The sequence below is a fragment of the Aegilops tauschii genome, chromosome 7, assembly GCF_002575655.3.
Source record: "Aegilops tauschii subsp. strangulata cultivar AL8/78 chromosome 7, Aet v6.0, whole genome shotgun sequence".
NCBI lineage: Eukaryota > Viridiplantae > Streptophyta > Magnoliopsida > Poales > Poaceae > Aegilops > Aegilops tauschii.
In genome coordinates this window covers 259723182-259739467 of record NC_053041.3, presented here as the reverse complement: position 1 = coordinate 259739467, position 16286 = coordinate 259723182, and the positions used below count along the sequence as shown (strand labels likewise).

The window sequence follows — 16286 nt, the reverse complement described above, 5'->3', positions numbered from 1 at the left end:
AAAGCAATTACATGGCGTTTGCATTCCATACAATAAAGAGACAACCATAAGGCTCCTGACGATTGCCGATAACTTTTACAAAACATGATCATCTTATACAATAACGCATATCACATCATGTCTTGACCATATCACATCACAACATGCCCTGCAAAAACAAGTTAGACGTCCTCTAATTTGTTGTTGCAAGTTTTATGTGGCTGCTACGGGTTCTAGCAAGAACCATTCTTACGTGCGCATCAAAACCACAACGGTGTTTCGTCAAGTTTGTTGTTTTAACCTTCAACAAGGACCGGCCGCAATCAAATTCGATTCAACTAAAGTTGGAGAAACAGACACCCGCCATCCACCTTTATGCAAAACTAGTTGCATGTCTATCGGTGGAACCGGTCTCATGAACGTGGTCATGTAAGGTTGGTCCAGGCTGCTTCATCCAACAAAACCGCCGAATCAAAATAAGACATTGGTGGTAAGCAGTATGACTATCACCGCCCACAACTCTTTGTGTTCTACTCGTGCATATCATCTACGCATAGACCTGGCTCTGATACCACTGTTGGGAAACATAGCATGCAATTTCAAAAAAAATCCTACGCTCGCGCAAGATCTATCTAGGAGATGCATAGCAATGAGAGGGGGAGAGTGTGTCTACGTACCCTCGTAGACCGAAAGTGGAAGCATTTGACAACGCGGTTGATGTAGTTGAACTTCTTCTCGTTCCGACCGATCAAGTACCGAACGTACGGCACCTCCGAGTTCTGCACACGTTCAGCTCGATGACGTCCCTCGAACTCTTGATCCAGCAAAGTGTCGAGGGAGTGGATGAATTCCGTCAGCACGGCAGCGTGGTGACGGTGATGGTGAAGTGATCCGCGCAGGGCTTCGCCTAAGCACCGCGAGAATATGACCGAGGGTGTAATCTATGGAGGGAGGCGCCACACACGGCTAACAGATGTTGTTCTGTGTTCTAGGTGCCCCCTCCCCATGTATATATAGGTGGGAGCAGGAGGGGAGCAGCAAGGGGGTGCCCCAAGTAGGAGTAATCCTACTTGGGCGCCTCCCCTATTCGGCCTCCCCCCTTCCATAAGTTCCAGAGGGGGAAGGAAGGAGGAGGGAAGGAAGGGGGAGGCCGAATCCCTCCCCTTATTTCTCTCTTCCCCTCTTTCCTTCTCCTCTGGTTCGGCCCATATGGGGGGCGCAGCAGCCCCTGCTGGCTGCTGTGTTTCTCCTCTTGGCCCATTAGGCCCATATCTTTTGCCGGGGGTGCGCGGAACCCCTTCTGGTGACCCGATATGTACCCGGTACCCTCCGGAACACTTCCGGTGTCCGAATACTATCGTCCTATATATCAATCTTTACCTCTCGACCATTTTGAGACTCCTCTTCATGTCTGTGATCTCATCCGGGTCTCCGAACAACATTCGGTCACCAAATCACATAACTCATATAATACAATATCGTCATCGGACGTTAAGCGTGCGGACCCTATGGGTTCGAGAACTATGTAGAAATGACCGAGAAAACTCTCCGGTCAATAACCAACTTATGATGTGTATTACCGAGAGGGCCCAGAGATACCTCTTCGATACTCGGAGTGACAAATCCTAATATCGATCTATGCCAACCCAACAAACACCTTCGGAGATACCTGTAGAGCATCTTTATAATCACCCGGTTACGTTGTGACATTTGATAGCACACAAGGCATTCCTCCGGTATTCGGGAGTTGCATAATCTCATAGTCGAAGGAATACGTATTTGACATGAAGAGAGCAATAGCAATAAAACTGAACGATCAATATGCTAAGCTAACGGATGGGTCTTGTCCATCACATCATTCTCCTAATGATGTGATCATGTTCGTCAAATGACAACACATGTCTATGGTGAGGAAACTTAACCATCTTTGATTAACGAGCTAGTCTAGTAGAGGCTTACTAGGGACACGGTGTTTTGTCTATGTATCCACACATGTATCAAGTTTCCAGTTAATACAATTCTAGCATGAATAATAAACATTTATCATGATATAAGGAAATATAAAATAACAACTTTATTATTGCCTCTAGAGCATATTTCCTTCAACTTCTTCGTTCTTCAACCGATCTAGTACCGAACGCACGGCACCTCCGCGTTCTGCACACGTTCAGCTCGGTGACGTCCCTCGCCTTCTTGATCCAGCAAGACGTCGAGGTAGTAGATGAGTTCCGTAAGCACGACGGCGTGGTGACGGTGATGGTGAAGTGATCTCCGCAGGGCTTTGCCTAAGCACTACGAAAATATGACAGGGGGTGTAAACGGTGGAGGGGGGCGCACACGGCTAACAACTCATCTGGGGTGTGCTAGGCGCCCCCTCCCACATATATATAGGTGGGAGGGAGGGAGGAGCAGCTATAGGAGGCGCCCAAGTAGGAGGAATCCTACTTGGAGTCCCTCCCAAGCCGCGCCCCCTGCCATATATAACCGAGGGGGAAGGAAAGAGGGGGGAGAGGAAAGGAAGTGGGAATCCTAATCCATACTTTCCTTTCCCTTCCCCCCTTTCCTTCTCCTCCTTAGGCCGGCCCATATGGGGGGGCGCACCAGCCCCTTGTGGCTGGTGTGTTTCCCCTCTTGGCCCATAAGGCCCATATCTTTTATCATGGGTGCCCCGAACCCCTTCCGGTGACCTGATAAGTACCCGGTACCCCCCGAAACACTTCTGGTGTCCTAATACCATCGTCCTATATATAAATCTTTACCTCTCGACCATTTAGAGACACCTCTTATCCGTGATCTCATCCGGGACTCCGAACAACATTCGGTCGCCAAATCACATAACTCATACAATACTATATCGTCATCGAACGTTAAGCGTGCGGACCCTACGGGTTCGAGAACTATGTAGACATGACCGAGACACCTCTCCAGTAAATAACCAATAGCAGAACCTGGATGCCCATATTGGCTCCTACATATTCTATGAAGATCTTTATCGGTCGAACAGTTATGACAACATACGTAATTCCCTTTGTCCATCGGTATGTTACTTGCCCGAGATTTGATCGTCGGCATCTTCATACCTGGTTCAATCTTGTTACTGGCAAGTCTCTTTACTCATTCCATAATACATCACCTCATGACTAACTCCTTAGTCGTTTGCTTGCAAGCTTATGATGTGTATTACCGAGAGGGCCCAGAGATACCTCTCCGATACTCGGAGTGACAAATCCTAATCTCGATCTATGTCAACTCAACAAACACCTTTGGAGATACATGTATAGCATCTTTATAATCACCCAGTTACATTGTGACGTTTGATAGCACACAAGGCATTCCTACGGTATCCGGGAGTTGCATAATCTCATAGTCAAAGGAATATGTATTTGACATGAAGAGAGCAATAGCAATAAAACTGGACGATCATTATGCTAAACTAACGGATGGGTCTTGTCCATCACATCATTCTCCTAATGATGTGATCCTGTTATCAAATGACAACTCATGTCAATGGTTAGGAAACCTTAACCATCTTTGATCAACGAGCTAGTCTAGTAGAGGCTCGCTAGGGACACGGTGTTTGCTTATGTATTCACACATGTATTTAAGTTTCCGATCAATACAATTCTAGCATGAACAATAAACCTTTATCATGAATAAGGAAATATAAAATGACAAATTTATTATTGCCTCTAGGGCATATTTCCTTCACTACCTATATGCGGTATTACTCTGCCGTTCCAAGTAAATTTGCATGTGGCACCTCTAAATATTCGAATGAACATCTGTTTTGTGTGCCCGTACCGCTCATGGAGCGATAGGGGGCGACCCGTATTTTCCATGCTAAGCGGGTTAATCTCACGATGAGTGTTTATTCACTCGTCCTTGCACGAGAGGGGCCGGTAATCGGGATGCCCAGTCCCATGATCAAAATTGCAATAATAATAAAATAAACTCCCCCGAACGGTTGTTGGTATGGAGGGCACCCGAGAATTCGGCTAGCCATGGCTTGTGTTTGTTGGTGAAGGGGGAGTAAACTTTACTTTTACCGCTTGGGAACCGCCGCTAATTTTTTTAGCATGGAAGATATTGAAACTCTCGGTCGTAACGTTGACAGGAAAGGTATGCCTCCCAAAATTATATTTATCTCTGATTTAAGCTTCGAGCTCTCGCTCCTCTGCAAATTCATGCTTCCCTCTGTGAAGGGCCTATCCATTTACTTTTATATTTTTTTTGTTGAGTAATCAACTTCTCAAACAAGCACAAGTCCTGAGAGCACTATTGTCATTCTCATGCATTGTGTATAGTTAATGTTGTGTGCAATGACTGGATCTCTTCTACCATGAATTACAATGTTTAGTCGCTGCTTAAACTTTGAGGTGCTCTGCATTTATGTTTTGCGATCTCTGAAAGGCTAGCGAGATACCATTATTGTCATATTATATCATGATTGATTTGACAAAGTGTTGGCATTTGAAATATTTTATTATTGCTCGCTAGTTGATTATGCCATTGATATGAGTGAATACAATTTCTAAGAGTTATCATTTGCATGGTTAGTTATAATCTTTGCTGGGTATTATTGAAGCATATATATAAACACAAGAACAAAAGAGTTTGTAAAAGTTTTTCTTTATCACTTTCAGTTTGTCAAGAATTGCTTGAGGACAAGCAATGAGTTAAGCTTGGGGGAGTTGATACGCCTCCGTCGTATCTACTTTTCCAAACACTTTTGCTCTAGTTTTGGACTCTAATTCGCATGATTTGAATAAAACTAACCCGGACTGACGCTGTTTTCGACAGAACTACAATGGTGTTGTTTTTGTGCAGAAATAAAAGTTCTCCAAATTAGATGAAACTTTTTGGAGATTTTGATGGAATATATAAAAAATATTAGAGCCAAGACCCACTGGAGGGGGCCCCACCCTGTGCCCAGAAGGCACCAGGGCACGCCTACCCCCCTCCCCCCAGCGCGCCCTGGTGGGTGGTGGGGCCCTCGTGGCTCCGCTGACCCTAATCTGGATACTATAAATTCCTATTTCCCGAGAAAAAAATAGGAGAAAAAGTTTAATCGTGTTTTACATTGGAGCCGCCGCCACCTCATGTTCTTCATCGGGAGGCCAGATCTAGAGTCCGTTCGGGGCTCCGGAGAGGGGGATCTTCTATCTTCGTCATCATCAACCATCCTCCATCACCAATTTCATGATGCTCACCGCCGGGAGTGAGTAATTCCTTCGTAGGCTTGCTCGACGATGATGGGTTGGATGAGATTCATCATGTAATCGAGTTAGTTTTGTTAGGGCTTGATCCCTAGTATCCACTATTTTCTGAGAATGATGTTGCTATGCTTAATGCTTGTCACTAGAGCCTGAGTTCCATGATTTCAGATCTGAATCCTTTATGTTTTCATGAATATATTTGTGTTCTTGATCCGATCTTGCAAGTTGTATGCACCTGCTACGTATTATGATCCACATACCCCAAGGTGACAATAATTGGGATTCTTTTCGGTGATTACCGTAGTTTGGGGAGTTTATGTATTCACTATGTGTTAATGCTTTGTTCCGGTTCTCTATTAAAAGGAGGCCTTGATATCCCTTAGTTCCTTATGGACCCCGCTACCATGGGAGGGTAGGACAAAAGATGTTATGCAAGTTCTTTTCCATAAGCACGTATGACTATATACGGAATACATGCCTACATTACATTGATGAATTGGAGTTAGTTATGTGTCGACCTAGGTTATGACTGTTATATGATGAATATTATCCAACGTTGTCACCGATCCAATGCCTACGAGTTTTTCACATATTGTTCTTGCTAAGCTACTACTGTTACAACTGCTACAAACTATTGCTACTGCTGTTACTGTTACTATTGCTATCGTTACTACTACTATCAAATTACCATACTACTGTGCTACTGATCACTCTGCTACAGATATTTAGTCTCCAAGTGTGGTTGAATTGATAACTCAACTGCTAGTACTTACAAATATTCTTCGGCTCCCCTTGTGTCGAATCAATAAATTTGGGTTGAATACTCTACCCTCGAAAACTGTTGCGATCCCTATACTTGTGGGTTATCACTCCTCCTCGGCCTCCTCTGTGTCTTGGGTGGCCGGATGATCCAAAAATGAGTCATCATAGTTGGGATCATCAAGGCCAACGGTGGCCCAGGACTCCAACGATGCGAGGAATTCGGCCGTGCTCATCTCCGCTCTACAATGTCATAGCAAGCACCATAAACCATCACTACCGATCATGAACAATCACTATCGAATTCCAACGGGACATGATGTTTTTACCTTGTTTGCATTCCATCGAGCACTTGGCGGCCGCGTTTTTTGTTGCGGGTTGCGGCTGCCGCTCGCGCCGGAGCAGTCGTTGTAGGGGCAGCCCGAGTTGCCGCACGAGGCATAGGCCTTGGACGAGGCGGCGCCGGGTCTTCTTCGTCTTCTTCTTGGCGGCTGCCTCGACGAGCGCCGCCGCCGCCGGCGGCTTTCGTGCCCATTTGCCTTCGGTAGGTGCGGCGGGGGGGGGGGGGTACCGTTGCCGGAGACGCGGTGGCCACGCCGGACACCATTGGCGCGGTTGGAGGCGGCGCTTGGACCGGGTGGTTCTTTGTCATCCCCAAGCTTTTTTTCTGCACCAGCGGCAGCGCGTGGGTGGATTCCGACGGCCGGCGAGGTGAGCGGGGGGTGTTGGCTATCCATTTTGGCCGGCTCGGAGGTCATCGGTGGCGGCGGTGGTGGCGGGGGGGGGGGGGCAAGGTCTGGAGGCAGTGCGGCGCGAGAAGGGGAGAGTGAGTTTTACTTTTTTACTCCCTTAACGGTTTTAGGGGATCGGCTAGGTCCGCCGTAAGGGAGTAAACTGAAAATTTTACTCCCTTATGGCCTTTTAGGAGGTCGGTTAGAAATGCACTTAGATCATAAACTCCACCTCTATAGATTCTCTAAAAAGTTCCAGCGCGAATTTTAGTACAAAAATCTAACGATGAAGGACTCGACTAAGACTTCCTTAAATTCAGTTGACTGAGTTTTAGCGCATCCGTATATATGTTTGGTGTTGTAGATGTTGATACTTTTCAACAAAAATTTGATCAAACTTTGCAAAGTTTGATTTGACACAAATCTATTATGCAGAGTAAAAAGTACCCGAGGAAGTACTATTCAGAAGAACTGTTCCACGCCAAAATTCACGGAGGTCCTACTGCCCCGGCTGTGCTGTACACTTGCCAGGATACAGCCACCTCTAAAAAGGATTTGGCGACCAACAGAAGTACTTATTTCATGTGAAGCCAATAAGTTCAAAGAGGGAATATAGCGGTACAGGTACATCTGCGCCTCTGCATTTCACGTTCAGACAGAAAAAACGGAAAGCCGCAGCAGGAACAGTTATCATGCGGCCATGCATCATGGGACGGAAAAGATTGGGCTACTCTGTCTGCAACTCCGCATGGCCCATATGTTTGCAAATGACACTGTGGTCACCGGGAAGAAACCATATGCCCCCACACACATGTGAGATGTACAGCGGTGTAGCGCGATCTAAGTCCAGTGATGAGTGTGCCCAGGCCCAGCTGCCGACTGACCATGGGGCCGACGCAGGAATTTCGTAAGATCTACCAGTACACAGATCCGTGCGTGCAGCTCTCTTGTAGTTGTAGGAATTTCGTACTCCGTGATAGTCACGATAATTTTGCAGTGGTAATCACCGAGTGATTCCATTGGCCTCGGTTGCCATGGCACAAGTGAAGAAACTATTCCCACAGATCAGATAAATCTGGGCATCGTTGTCTCCAGCACGGTGATGCTGATTTGTCATCCTGTGAGATGGGCCGGCCATGAAGCTCTTCTGGTCTGCCCACGTTGGCGCCGACATCCTGTGCAACCTGCCACATGCGTATGTATGAACACACACCGCTGTTCCAAGAAAAAGAAACGGAATGGTACTACTAGTACAAGAAAGGATTTATTACAGGAAAATGCTTCCAAGAATAAATTGGTTTTTATTCAGATGAGGAATAGGCGAGTGGAGGCTGAGACAAAGCACATGCTCACCTCTGTGATGATCTGGATGCACCTGCACCTGCATGCATGCATCGGCTTCGGCCAGTTGACAGTGAGCACATCTCATCTGACTCCACGTTTATTATTACTTGGCTTGCCACGTCTCAATATATCATCCTCCCCGCCATGGGTACCTGCATCTGCATGGACCATAACGTTTCCTGCAAATTTTTCACATGCGGTGATTAACTTTCTCTGTCCAGGGTTCTATTGTGGTGCATGCTCTTGTATGCAATTTTGTCTATACGTGGTAATTAGCTCCGGAGGATCATCGTGATTAGGTATTGCACATTTGAATCAATCATCAGGCACTTAATTAGATAAACCGACGTGCTACATGTAAGCAAATTTGGAGAGTCAGTGTTGCCTTGCAGATTTAGCAAATCCCTAGATTAGATTAATGGAATGGAACACTAATTCACGTACACGTAGTAGTATGTCCAGCAGCTTGTCCTGGGAACTACCAGTACAAGAACTACTACTGGTGCACCGTGGGAGCTGATTCAACCGAGGCCACCATTTTGTTTCTTGGAGCACTTGGGTTCAGTATCACACGTTTTCATTTCCAATTACGAGGAGAAAAGTGGAGTTTGTTCCTTACTTTTCAAGTAAGCCAGCACTGTAAACATCTAGTCAGTGAGTTAGTACTACTAGTAAGTTTGAACTGGTATCCAACACATCAGCATGCATGGATTTTAGCTGTAGTTTGGACGATGCACATAGACATGCATAAAAATAGTCTGGCAACTGGTTTACCAACCGGCAGTGCATATGCGTATGCATATTATACAGTGGTTACGAGATCCCTATCAGTTAGTACTGTCATCGAGGCAGCGAGTGCATTATTATTCCAAACGCTGACCGAAATGCAGATGCATGGGGGCAACTCTGTCCGTCTTCTGTATCATGCCTTGCATTATGCAGCTGTGCAGAATCTACAGAAATATTCCTGATCCGTTAAAAATGATGGATTTTGTTTTTCCTATAACATGGATAATGAAGGGCATGCGCACTCGCAGTCAGAGTCAATGCGTTTGTACGTTTAGAAGTACGGTGCTAATAGTGGATTGGTGGTTTGGTTTCTAAAGTCAAACCAGTGTAAAGTGTCGGCAATGAATCCAATCAAGTTGGTTGTGCAGACGCCGTTGAGCCGTTGACCAAACCAAATTTAACTGCCGCTAGCACGCGTACTTGTACTGAGCTACTAGTACTACTACTCGTTCCTTTCCGGTTTATAGGGCTTATCTCAAAATCTTAGTTTTTCCATTTTATAAAGCTTAATTTGATTGTTTCCCATCACAATTTCAGATTTCAAAATGCATTAAATAATTGCATGCAAGTATTAAGAAAAAAATTGACCAATGCATGTACTTTATGCTTGCATGCATTGTAATTAATACATTGGTAAACATAAACTTTTGAGGAAAACAAAAGCATTAATTAGGTGCTTTTGCAAATTACAAAAAGTATTCCACTACTCACCATCTATCTTGGTTGGTGAGATTTTTTAATTGAGGCATATAAATCAAAAAGGAGGGAGTATTATGTAAGAAACGAGGAGGAGGACGCAAAAATTGTCTTACATTGTCCAAGGAAGTGGAACAAATAGAGCTCTTGAAAGACTTGTTGGGGAGTAGCGTTGCCTCCATGCTCCGCATGCGCGTGCGCCTTCTTGTAAATGTCACGCTGCTCGTAATTCACACATCTCATGAAAAGCGCGTGAAAGTTTCTCGAGCCGCTGGTGTCGTAACAACGGAAAATATTTTTACCCATGCACGTAGAGCTTGTCCTGGGAACTCGGTTTGCACCATCCCATGGAAAGGAAAGCGACGCCCCACCTTAACCACACCCACTGACTGACTCCCCGGTCCCAGCATGGCTACGATACGATCTCCTAGACACACAGCCCTTTTGCACGCCAGCCACAGTACTGCTCCCTCTTTCTCTGTGCCTGCTGCCGCTGCCGCTACTGCTCGCAGCCGGCGTGCGCGCGCAGGCTCAGCTCGAAGAAGTCGCCGCCTTCTCTCCCCTCCTCCTCACATTTTAGAGGGAGAGAGAGAGAGGCAGAAGCGCCATTTCCTCTCTTGGCACAGCCGCGCGCGCGAGGACCAACGAGCGGGGATTCTTGGATGCGACAAGCCGAGCGAGCGAGCGGGCTTCCCTGATCAGAGCAGGCCGCCTCCCTCGCTCCTCTCTCCCATAGCCATAGGAGGGAGGACCGCAGGCACAAGAGGAATCAGTCAGTCGTCTTCTCCGCCGCGCCTTCCTTCACGAGAAGAAGAGCTCCCCAAGGAAGGAGGAAAGGAGAAGGGAGGCCTCACGGGATTCATCAGGCTTCGCTCAAGAGGTATGTGCGTGTGTCAACATGTCTTCTCTTCCTCTTCCTCGCCTCTTTCTTTCTGTTCTTCTCCAGAGCAGGATTTATTTATGTAGTATATCATCTTCTTGTTTTGCTTCCATCTTTGCCTTTTTTCACTTGTTCCTCCCTCAAGATTTGCTTATGGGTGATTGCCTAGCAAGCCGTAGAGAGAGAGAGAGAGAGAGAGAGAGAGAGAGAGAGAGAGAGACCGCTTCTCTTTAACTCGATTCTGGGACATCACATCACACAGCATTTGCCATGTGCTGTTACTCCTATGCAGCTCCATCACTGGCTGCCAAGTCTCAGCATAACCACTTGTTCTGCTCAAGATTCGCTGCTTCACCCTGTCCTTTTTACCCCTGTTTGTTTATAATATGCAGTTCTAGGATGGGAGATAGGGCCGCTTTGACTGTGTTGCTGGATCTGCTCATTTATGCTCCTGTTTATCTTCCCACTACCACTGAATCGAATCAATCAATCAAACCCCTTCCTTAAAACACCACCGTCCCTACTCTCCATCCAGCCCTCAGCCCTTGCAGCAATAGCTGCTGCCATTTATGTGTTGCTTTACTTCCTTTCAGCTAGTACTAGTACTAGTAATGTTGGGTGGGTAGGCATAGGTACACCAATCTTCCCATTTTTCCTCAACTTGAATTGCTCTGTGCTTTCCTGGTTCAGCAAACGGCACTGCATGCTTATATACTGTACTTCACTATCCTTCCTGTGTTTTCTACTGGCCACTGGGTACAGTACTTGTGTATTCATTGTGAGCCTATAAAGGATTTGCGGTACACACTTGTTAGTACTAGTAGTTTGGATTAAGCTATCTACAAAGCTGGAACCTTTATTGCATTTGGTAGTTGGAGAGATCCTTCTTTCCCTTTTGGTAGGATATATAACCCAGGTTGTCTACCAGTGACTTATCACCATTTGCTCGCTTTTCAGTCCCACTTCTCTCCAGTCATCCATGTTTTTTTTTTCCTCAATACAATGATCGCCGTTTCTGAATTGTGCTGAATAATGTGCAGCTGATGTGCTTTGGGAGCTACGGCAATGGCTTCGCTTGTGCCCGGGGTCCTCCTCAAGCTCCTTCAGCACATGAACAGCGACGTCAAAGTCGCGGGCGAGCACCGGTCGTCCCTTCTTCAGGTCGTCAGCATTGTTCCGGCGCTTGCTGGCAGCGATCTCTTCACCAACCAGGGGTTCTACCTCAAGGTGTCTGATTCCTCGCACGCGACCTACGTTTCCCTGCCGGAGGACCAGCATGACCTCATATTGAGCGACACAATTCAGCTGGGGCAGTTCATCCATGTAGACCGTCTTGAGGCCGCCACCCCGGTGCCTATCTTGAGGGGAGTCAGGCCGGTTCCAGGCCGACATGCGTGCGTCGGCACTCCCGAAGACCTTGTCATGACTAGTTCCTCCAAGTTTCTTGGCGAAAAAAAGGCACAACCACCCGCCAACGGTTCCAAGGATGCAGGGGCCTTGTCACTGGAGAAAGAGCAGAGCAAGTTGGAGAAACTAAATGCTTCTGTGAAGAACAACGGGACAGAAACCAAGAAACCGCAGCTGACCAAGTCGAATTCTTCGCTTTCGAAGCAAGCGCTGGCCAGTCTTTTCGACAAGAAGGAAGTGGTTAGCTCAAAGGTGAAGTCAAACAATCCTAGGTCGACACCTTCATCTCCTACCAGCGTACATTCTCTACCTGCATCATTTGAAAGATTCTCAAATGGCATGAAGCAGAGAACAAAAGTGAAAGGAGCAGACAAGTCATCGCCATCAAAGTTATCCTTGTTAGAAAAAGCAGCTTCTGTGTTGAAGGTTACTACAGCAGGGAGGAAGTCCTCTGCAGGCAACTCCCTTAGTAACACTCTGTTAAGTCTTGAATCGGGACCAAAGGCGTTGAGAAGAAGCTGGGAAGGGAAGGCAGATGCAAACGTCAAGGCCAATTCAGATTCAAAGGGAGCCAAAGCTGACAGGAAGTCTGAGATTAGAAGCACATCGGTATGCTGACTATGCTTGTCGTTTATATTGGTAAATGCGTGTCACGTTCAATTTGTGCCTAGTGTTCTAGTGATAGAGGATCTAGGAAACTATCTTCTGAACATCTTGGTCACCTTCTAAGAATGGTTTAGGTCACACCAATGCTTGAACTTGCCATTATTCATTTTAGTGCCCATCTCCATGCAGTATTCAGAATGACTAAGCACTATTAGTTGTTTTGTGACAGACTCCTAGACGAAGACCGCCACCACCAGCAGATGAGAAGCCCTCACACAAGGATGATACTAAGATTCTGACTCCTCCAAGGAAGAGCACAGCAAGTGCTCCATCAGATGATTCTGACCGACCGGTGAATAAGCATCTTTCTCCTATAAGAAGGACATCTGGGGTTTTAAGTAACACCAACATTACAAATTTAATGAAGATTGCTGCAAATAGCAAAAAATTGACGGACGCGAGCACTTCATGGACGGCACTTCCTCCATCACTTGCTAAATTAGGAAAGGTACGGATAGCTCATTCACATGATCACTAACTGTTAATACTCGTCTAGCATTTCTAACTTTCTGGCACCTTGAGCATGCTGTTTTTTTATGGCTATCTACTGAATAAATAAATCCACAATCAACGTTTTTCAACTGATGTGTGGATATACGAATATATTCGCTTCTTTTTCTATTTACAAACCGAGGTCTTATCTTGCTGTTGCTGTAAATATTTTCATTTCATTTAAGCCACGGAATGATGCAAATATGGAACTGCCTGCTAGCAATGTACTCCCTTCATTCACAAATACTCCCTCCGTCCCATAATGTAAGACGTTTTTTGACACTACACTAGTGTCAAAAAACGTCCTATATTATGGGACGGAGGGAGTATAAGATATTTTAACATTTTTTCTGAATTGGATATATATTGACACGTTTTAGTGTGTTTGTTCACTCATTTCAGTTCGTATGTAGTCCATATTGAAATATCTAAAACATCTTATACTATTTGTGAATGGAGGGAGTACCATTTTTTGCCAAGGGGGTGATAAGATAACAGTTTGGCATGTGGTGGTTAAATGCTTTATGTTACGTACTTGTTCTTCATGATTTTACTATATTTTGTTACAGGAGCTTCTCAAATACAGGGATGCCGCACAAATGGCTGCGGTTGAAGCCATGCAAGAAGCTTCTGCTGCAGAGAGCTTACTTCGATGTTTAAGGTAATTTTTATCCTCTCACTACATAGTTTATTTTTAGTGAGGACATATATAATTAACAACAATTCATGACATTGCTGTGTCAATTGCCTTCAAGAGTCTAATATTCAATGACCTTGAATAGCCCATCTTTTTCTAGCTGTTCCATTCCTCTTTCTCTGACAGTACCTCGATACTTCTTATTTTCAAATGCATCTTTAGTTTATAGGCTGGCAACTATGTTACCTCTTATTGAGTCGATATCGACAAGATGTTAGAAAGTCCTTAGATGTACTGAACAAGACTTGCTTAAAAATCAAGAAATGAATTCTTCCAGTACAATGTACAATCACCATATGCAATTATATCCAACTTTACTAATTACTATATTACTCCTTAAGTTATGCTTTGAGAATGCAACATGAAACAGTTTTGTAGATAGCATCCAAATTTCACATGGCTTCTAACCGTTGACAGCCTTGATAGTTGATACTCCACATCTGTCTGAGGTACACCTCACATGGTTCCGAAAATAATTCACACGTTGCAAATGTCTTGGCACTAGCTGGCTTGGATGTGGCAATGATGCCATCAACCATCTTGGCTGGCTCCCTCTCCTTTTGACCCATACACGGACTTGTGATTATTTCTGCACATGTTTGGAGCTTACACTCCACATGTTCTTGTCGCAGAAAGCTAAGGATGTGCCAGTGTTCATCTTCACACAGTGTGTGTGCTGATTCTTGTTCAGAAGTACATCCTACTTGTACTTGCCGCTCTAATGTGTCCTCTAGAAATATTAATTGTTATAAAAGCAAATGCATTGTATTTTCTTTTACCTCCAGCTCTGCTTACGTAAGAGTTTTACAGTAACACCAACATTACAATTCATCAAAATGTGAACTAGTAGGAGTACATTGATGCAGTAAGAACTTAATTACCTTCACTGTTGTTTGTTGGTCTGAGCAGCTCGTATGCCGAGGTGAGCTCGACGGCAGAGGAGCAGAACCCGCAGCTTGCCGTGGAGCAGTTCCTCGCTCTGCACTCAGCCATGTCGCGTGCCACCGTCGTCGCTGACTCGCTTGCCAAGGCTGCCGCAGCGACCTCTACAGCGACTTCACCGGACCAGTCAACAGCGGGCGAAGCCGCGAGCATCGACGAGGAATCCCTTGCCGTTGCAGCGGAGCGCCGCCGCCGCGCAGCATCCTGGGTGGGCGCCGGTCTCGCCACTGACCTCTCCGCCTTCTCCCTCTACAACCTCAGGCCGGCCCCCGCCAACACGTCCTCGCCGCTGGCCGTCGTGCTCGTCGACGAGTCGGTGAAGCCGGCCGCGACCACGAAGGCATCGCCACCAGCGAAGTCGCGGCTGTCGCCCGCGAAGGGGAAGGGGAGGCCGGTCCATGTCGTGGCGGCGGCGGCGGCGACGGCCGCCCCTCCGCCGGAGTGGGAGAGGGGAGGCGGCGCGGAGGAGAGGGGCGAGCTCGCGAGGCGGCTCGGTGAGGAGGCAAGGCGGTGGTTCCTGGAGTTCGTAGAGCGGTTCCTTGACGCCGACGTGGCGGCAGCTGCGCCATGGGACCGCGACCGTGCGGCCAGGATGCTCCCGCAGCTGAAGCGCGTCAACGACTGGCTCAGCGAGATCGGGAACCCGCCCCCGGTGGAACCTCCGCCCCACGACGCGGGCGACGAGGAGGTCGGCGCCGCAGCGCCCGCCACTGCATCCAACGGTGTGCCCGAGCAGACGATAGAACGGCTGAGGAAGAAGATCTACGAGTACCTCCTCACCAACGTCGACTCGGCCGCCGCCGTGCTCGGCGAGACGTCGCCGGCGGCAATCGGGAGGAAGGGGTGACCTGGGCTGTGTACATTTCGTGGTGGCACTAAGGAGGTTTCGTTGGGCCGGGCTTTTTGGAAGCTAAGTTATTTTTCGTTGGGGCAAGAAGTGTGACCCACTTTTTCTCAAAGAAAAATATCTGGCCTATTTTATTGCGATTTTTTTATATCTTTGCCTTTTTGTTTTTAAAAGTACACAAGAGAAAAAAAAGTGGAGAAAGTGGTGGTAAATGGCAAGGTGTTTTTTCATTCGTGAAGGCATATGAACGTTTGTGTCATGAAAACAGTGGCTTGCTCGATCTCAGAAATCTAGATTTTTTTGAAATTGTTCTAAAAGAAACATGTTTTCTAGAACACAATACAGACACAGGCGCTCATATATGCACACGTACACTCACCCCTACGAACACACACTACCTCTATAAGCACCTCCGAGAGAATGAGCCGACATATAATCTTGAGATCCTAAAATAAATCAAGAAAAATGCGAGCACCAGGAATTGAACCCTGGCGGGCTGGGATACCACTGTGTTGAGAATCGTAGCATAATTTTAAAATTTTCCTACGTTCACCAAGATGCATCTATGGAGTGTACTAGCAACGAGGGGAAGGGAGTGCATCTACATACCCTTGTAGATCGCGAGCGGAAGCGTTCCAATGAACGTGGATGACGGAGTCGTACTCGCCGTGATCCAAATCACCGATGACCGAGTGCCGAACGGACGGCACCTCCGCGTTCAACACACGTACGGTGCAGCGACGTCTCCTCCTTCTTGATCCAGCAAGGGGGAAGGAGAGGTTGATGGAGATCCAGCAGCACGACGGCGTGGTGGTGGATGTAGCGGGTCTCGTGCAGGGCT

The 16286-nt window shown here is 46.7% G+C and overlaps 1 protein-coding gene and 1 long non-coding RNA gene across 3 annotated transcripts; one reads left to right on the top strand and one right to left on the bottom strand.

The window, feature by feature from the left end:
- Positions 1 to 7774: 7774 nt before the first annotated feature.
- Positions 7775 to 9904, bottom strand: LOC109737661 (uncharacterized). Its single transcript, XR_012188456.1, has 3 exons — positions 9631 to 9904; positions 8039 to 8208; positions 7775 to 7869 (listed from the first exon to the last, which is right to left on the bottom strand). It is a non-coding gene; the product is annotated as an uncharacterized lncRNA (long non-coding RNA).
- An 80-nt stretch (positions 9905 to 9984) lies between these two features.
- LOC109767452 (uncharacterized) lies at positions 9985 to 15710 on the top strand. 2 transcript variants are annotated; one of them, XM_040396503.3, is made up of 6 exons: positions 9995 to 10394; positions 11435 to 12053; positions 12150 to 12410; positions 12637 to 12915; positions 13529 to 13620; positions 14566 to 15710. In XM_040396503.3, exons 2-6 carry the CDS (start codon positions 11460 to 11462, stop codon positions 15443 to 15445), a joined length of 2106 nt encoding a protein of 701 aa, XP_040252437.1. In that variant the 5' UTR covers positions 9995 to 10394; positions 11435 to 11459; the 3' UTR covers positions 15446 to 15710. The 2 variants fall into 2 exon arrangements, with proteins under 2 accessions (XP_040252436.1, XP_040252437.1); XM_040396502.3 differs by having other exon boundaries at positions 9985 to 10394; positions 11435 to 12410.
- The last annotated feature ends 576 nt before the right edge of the window (positions 15711 to 16286 follow it).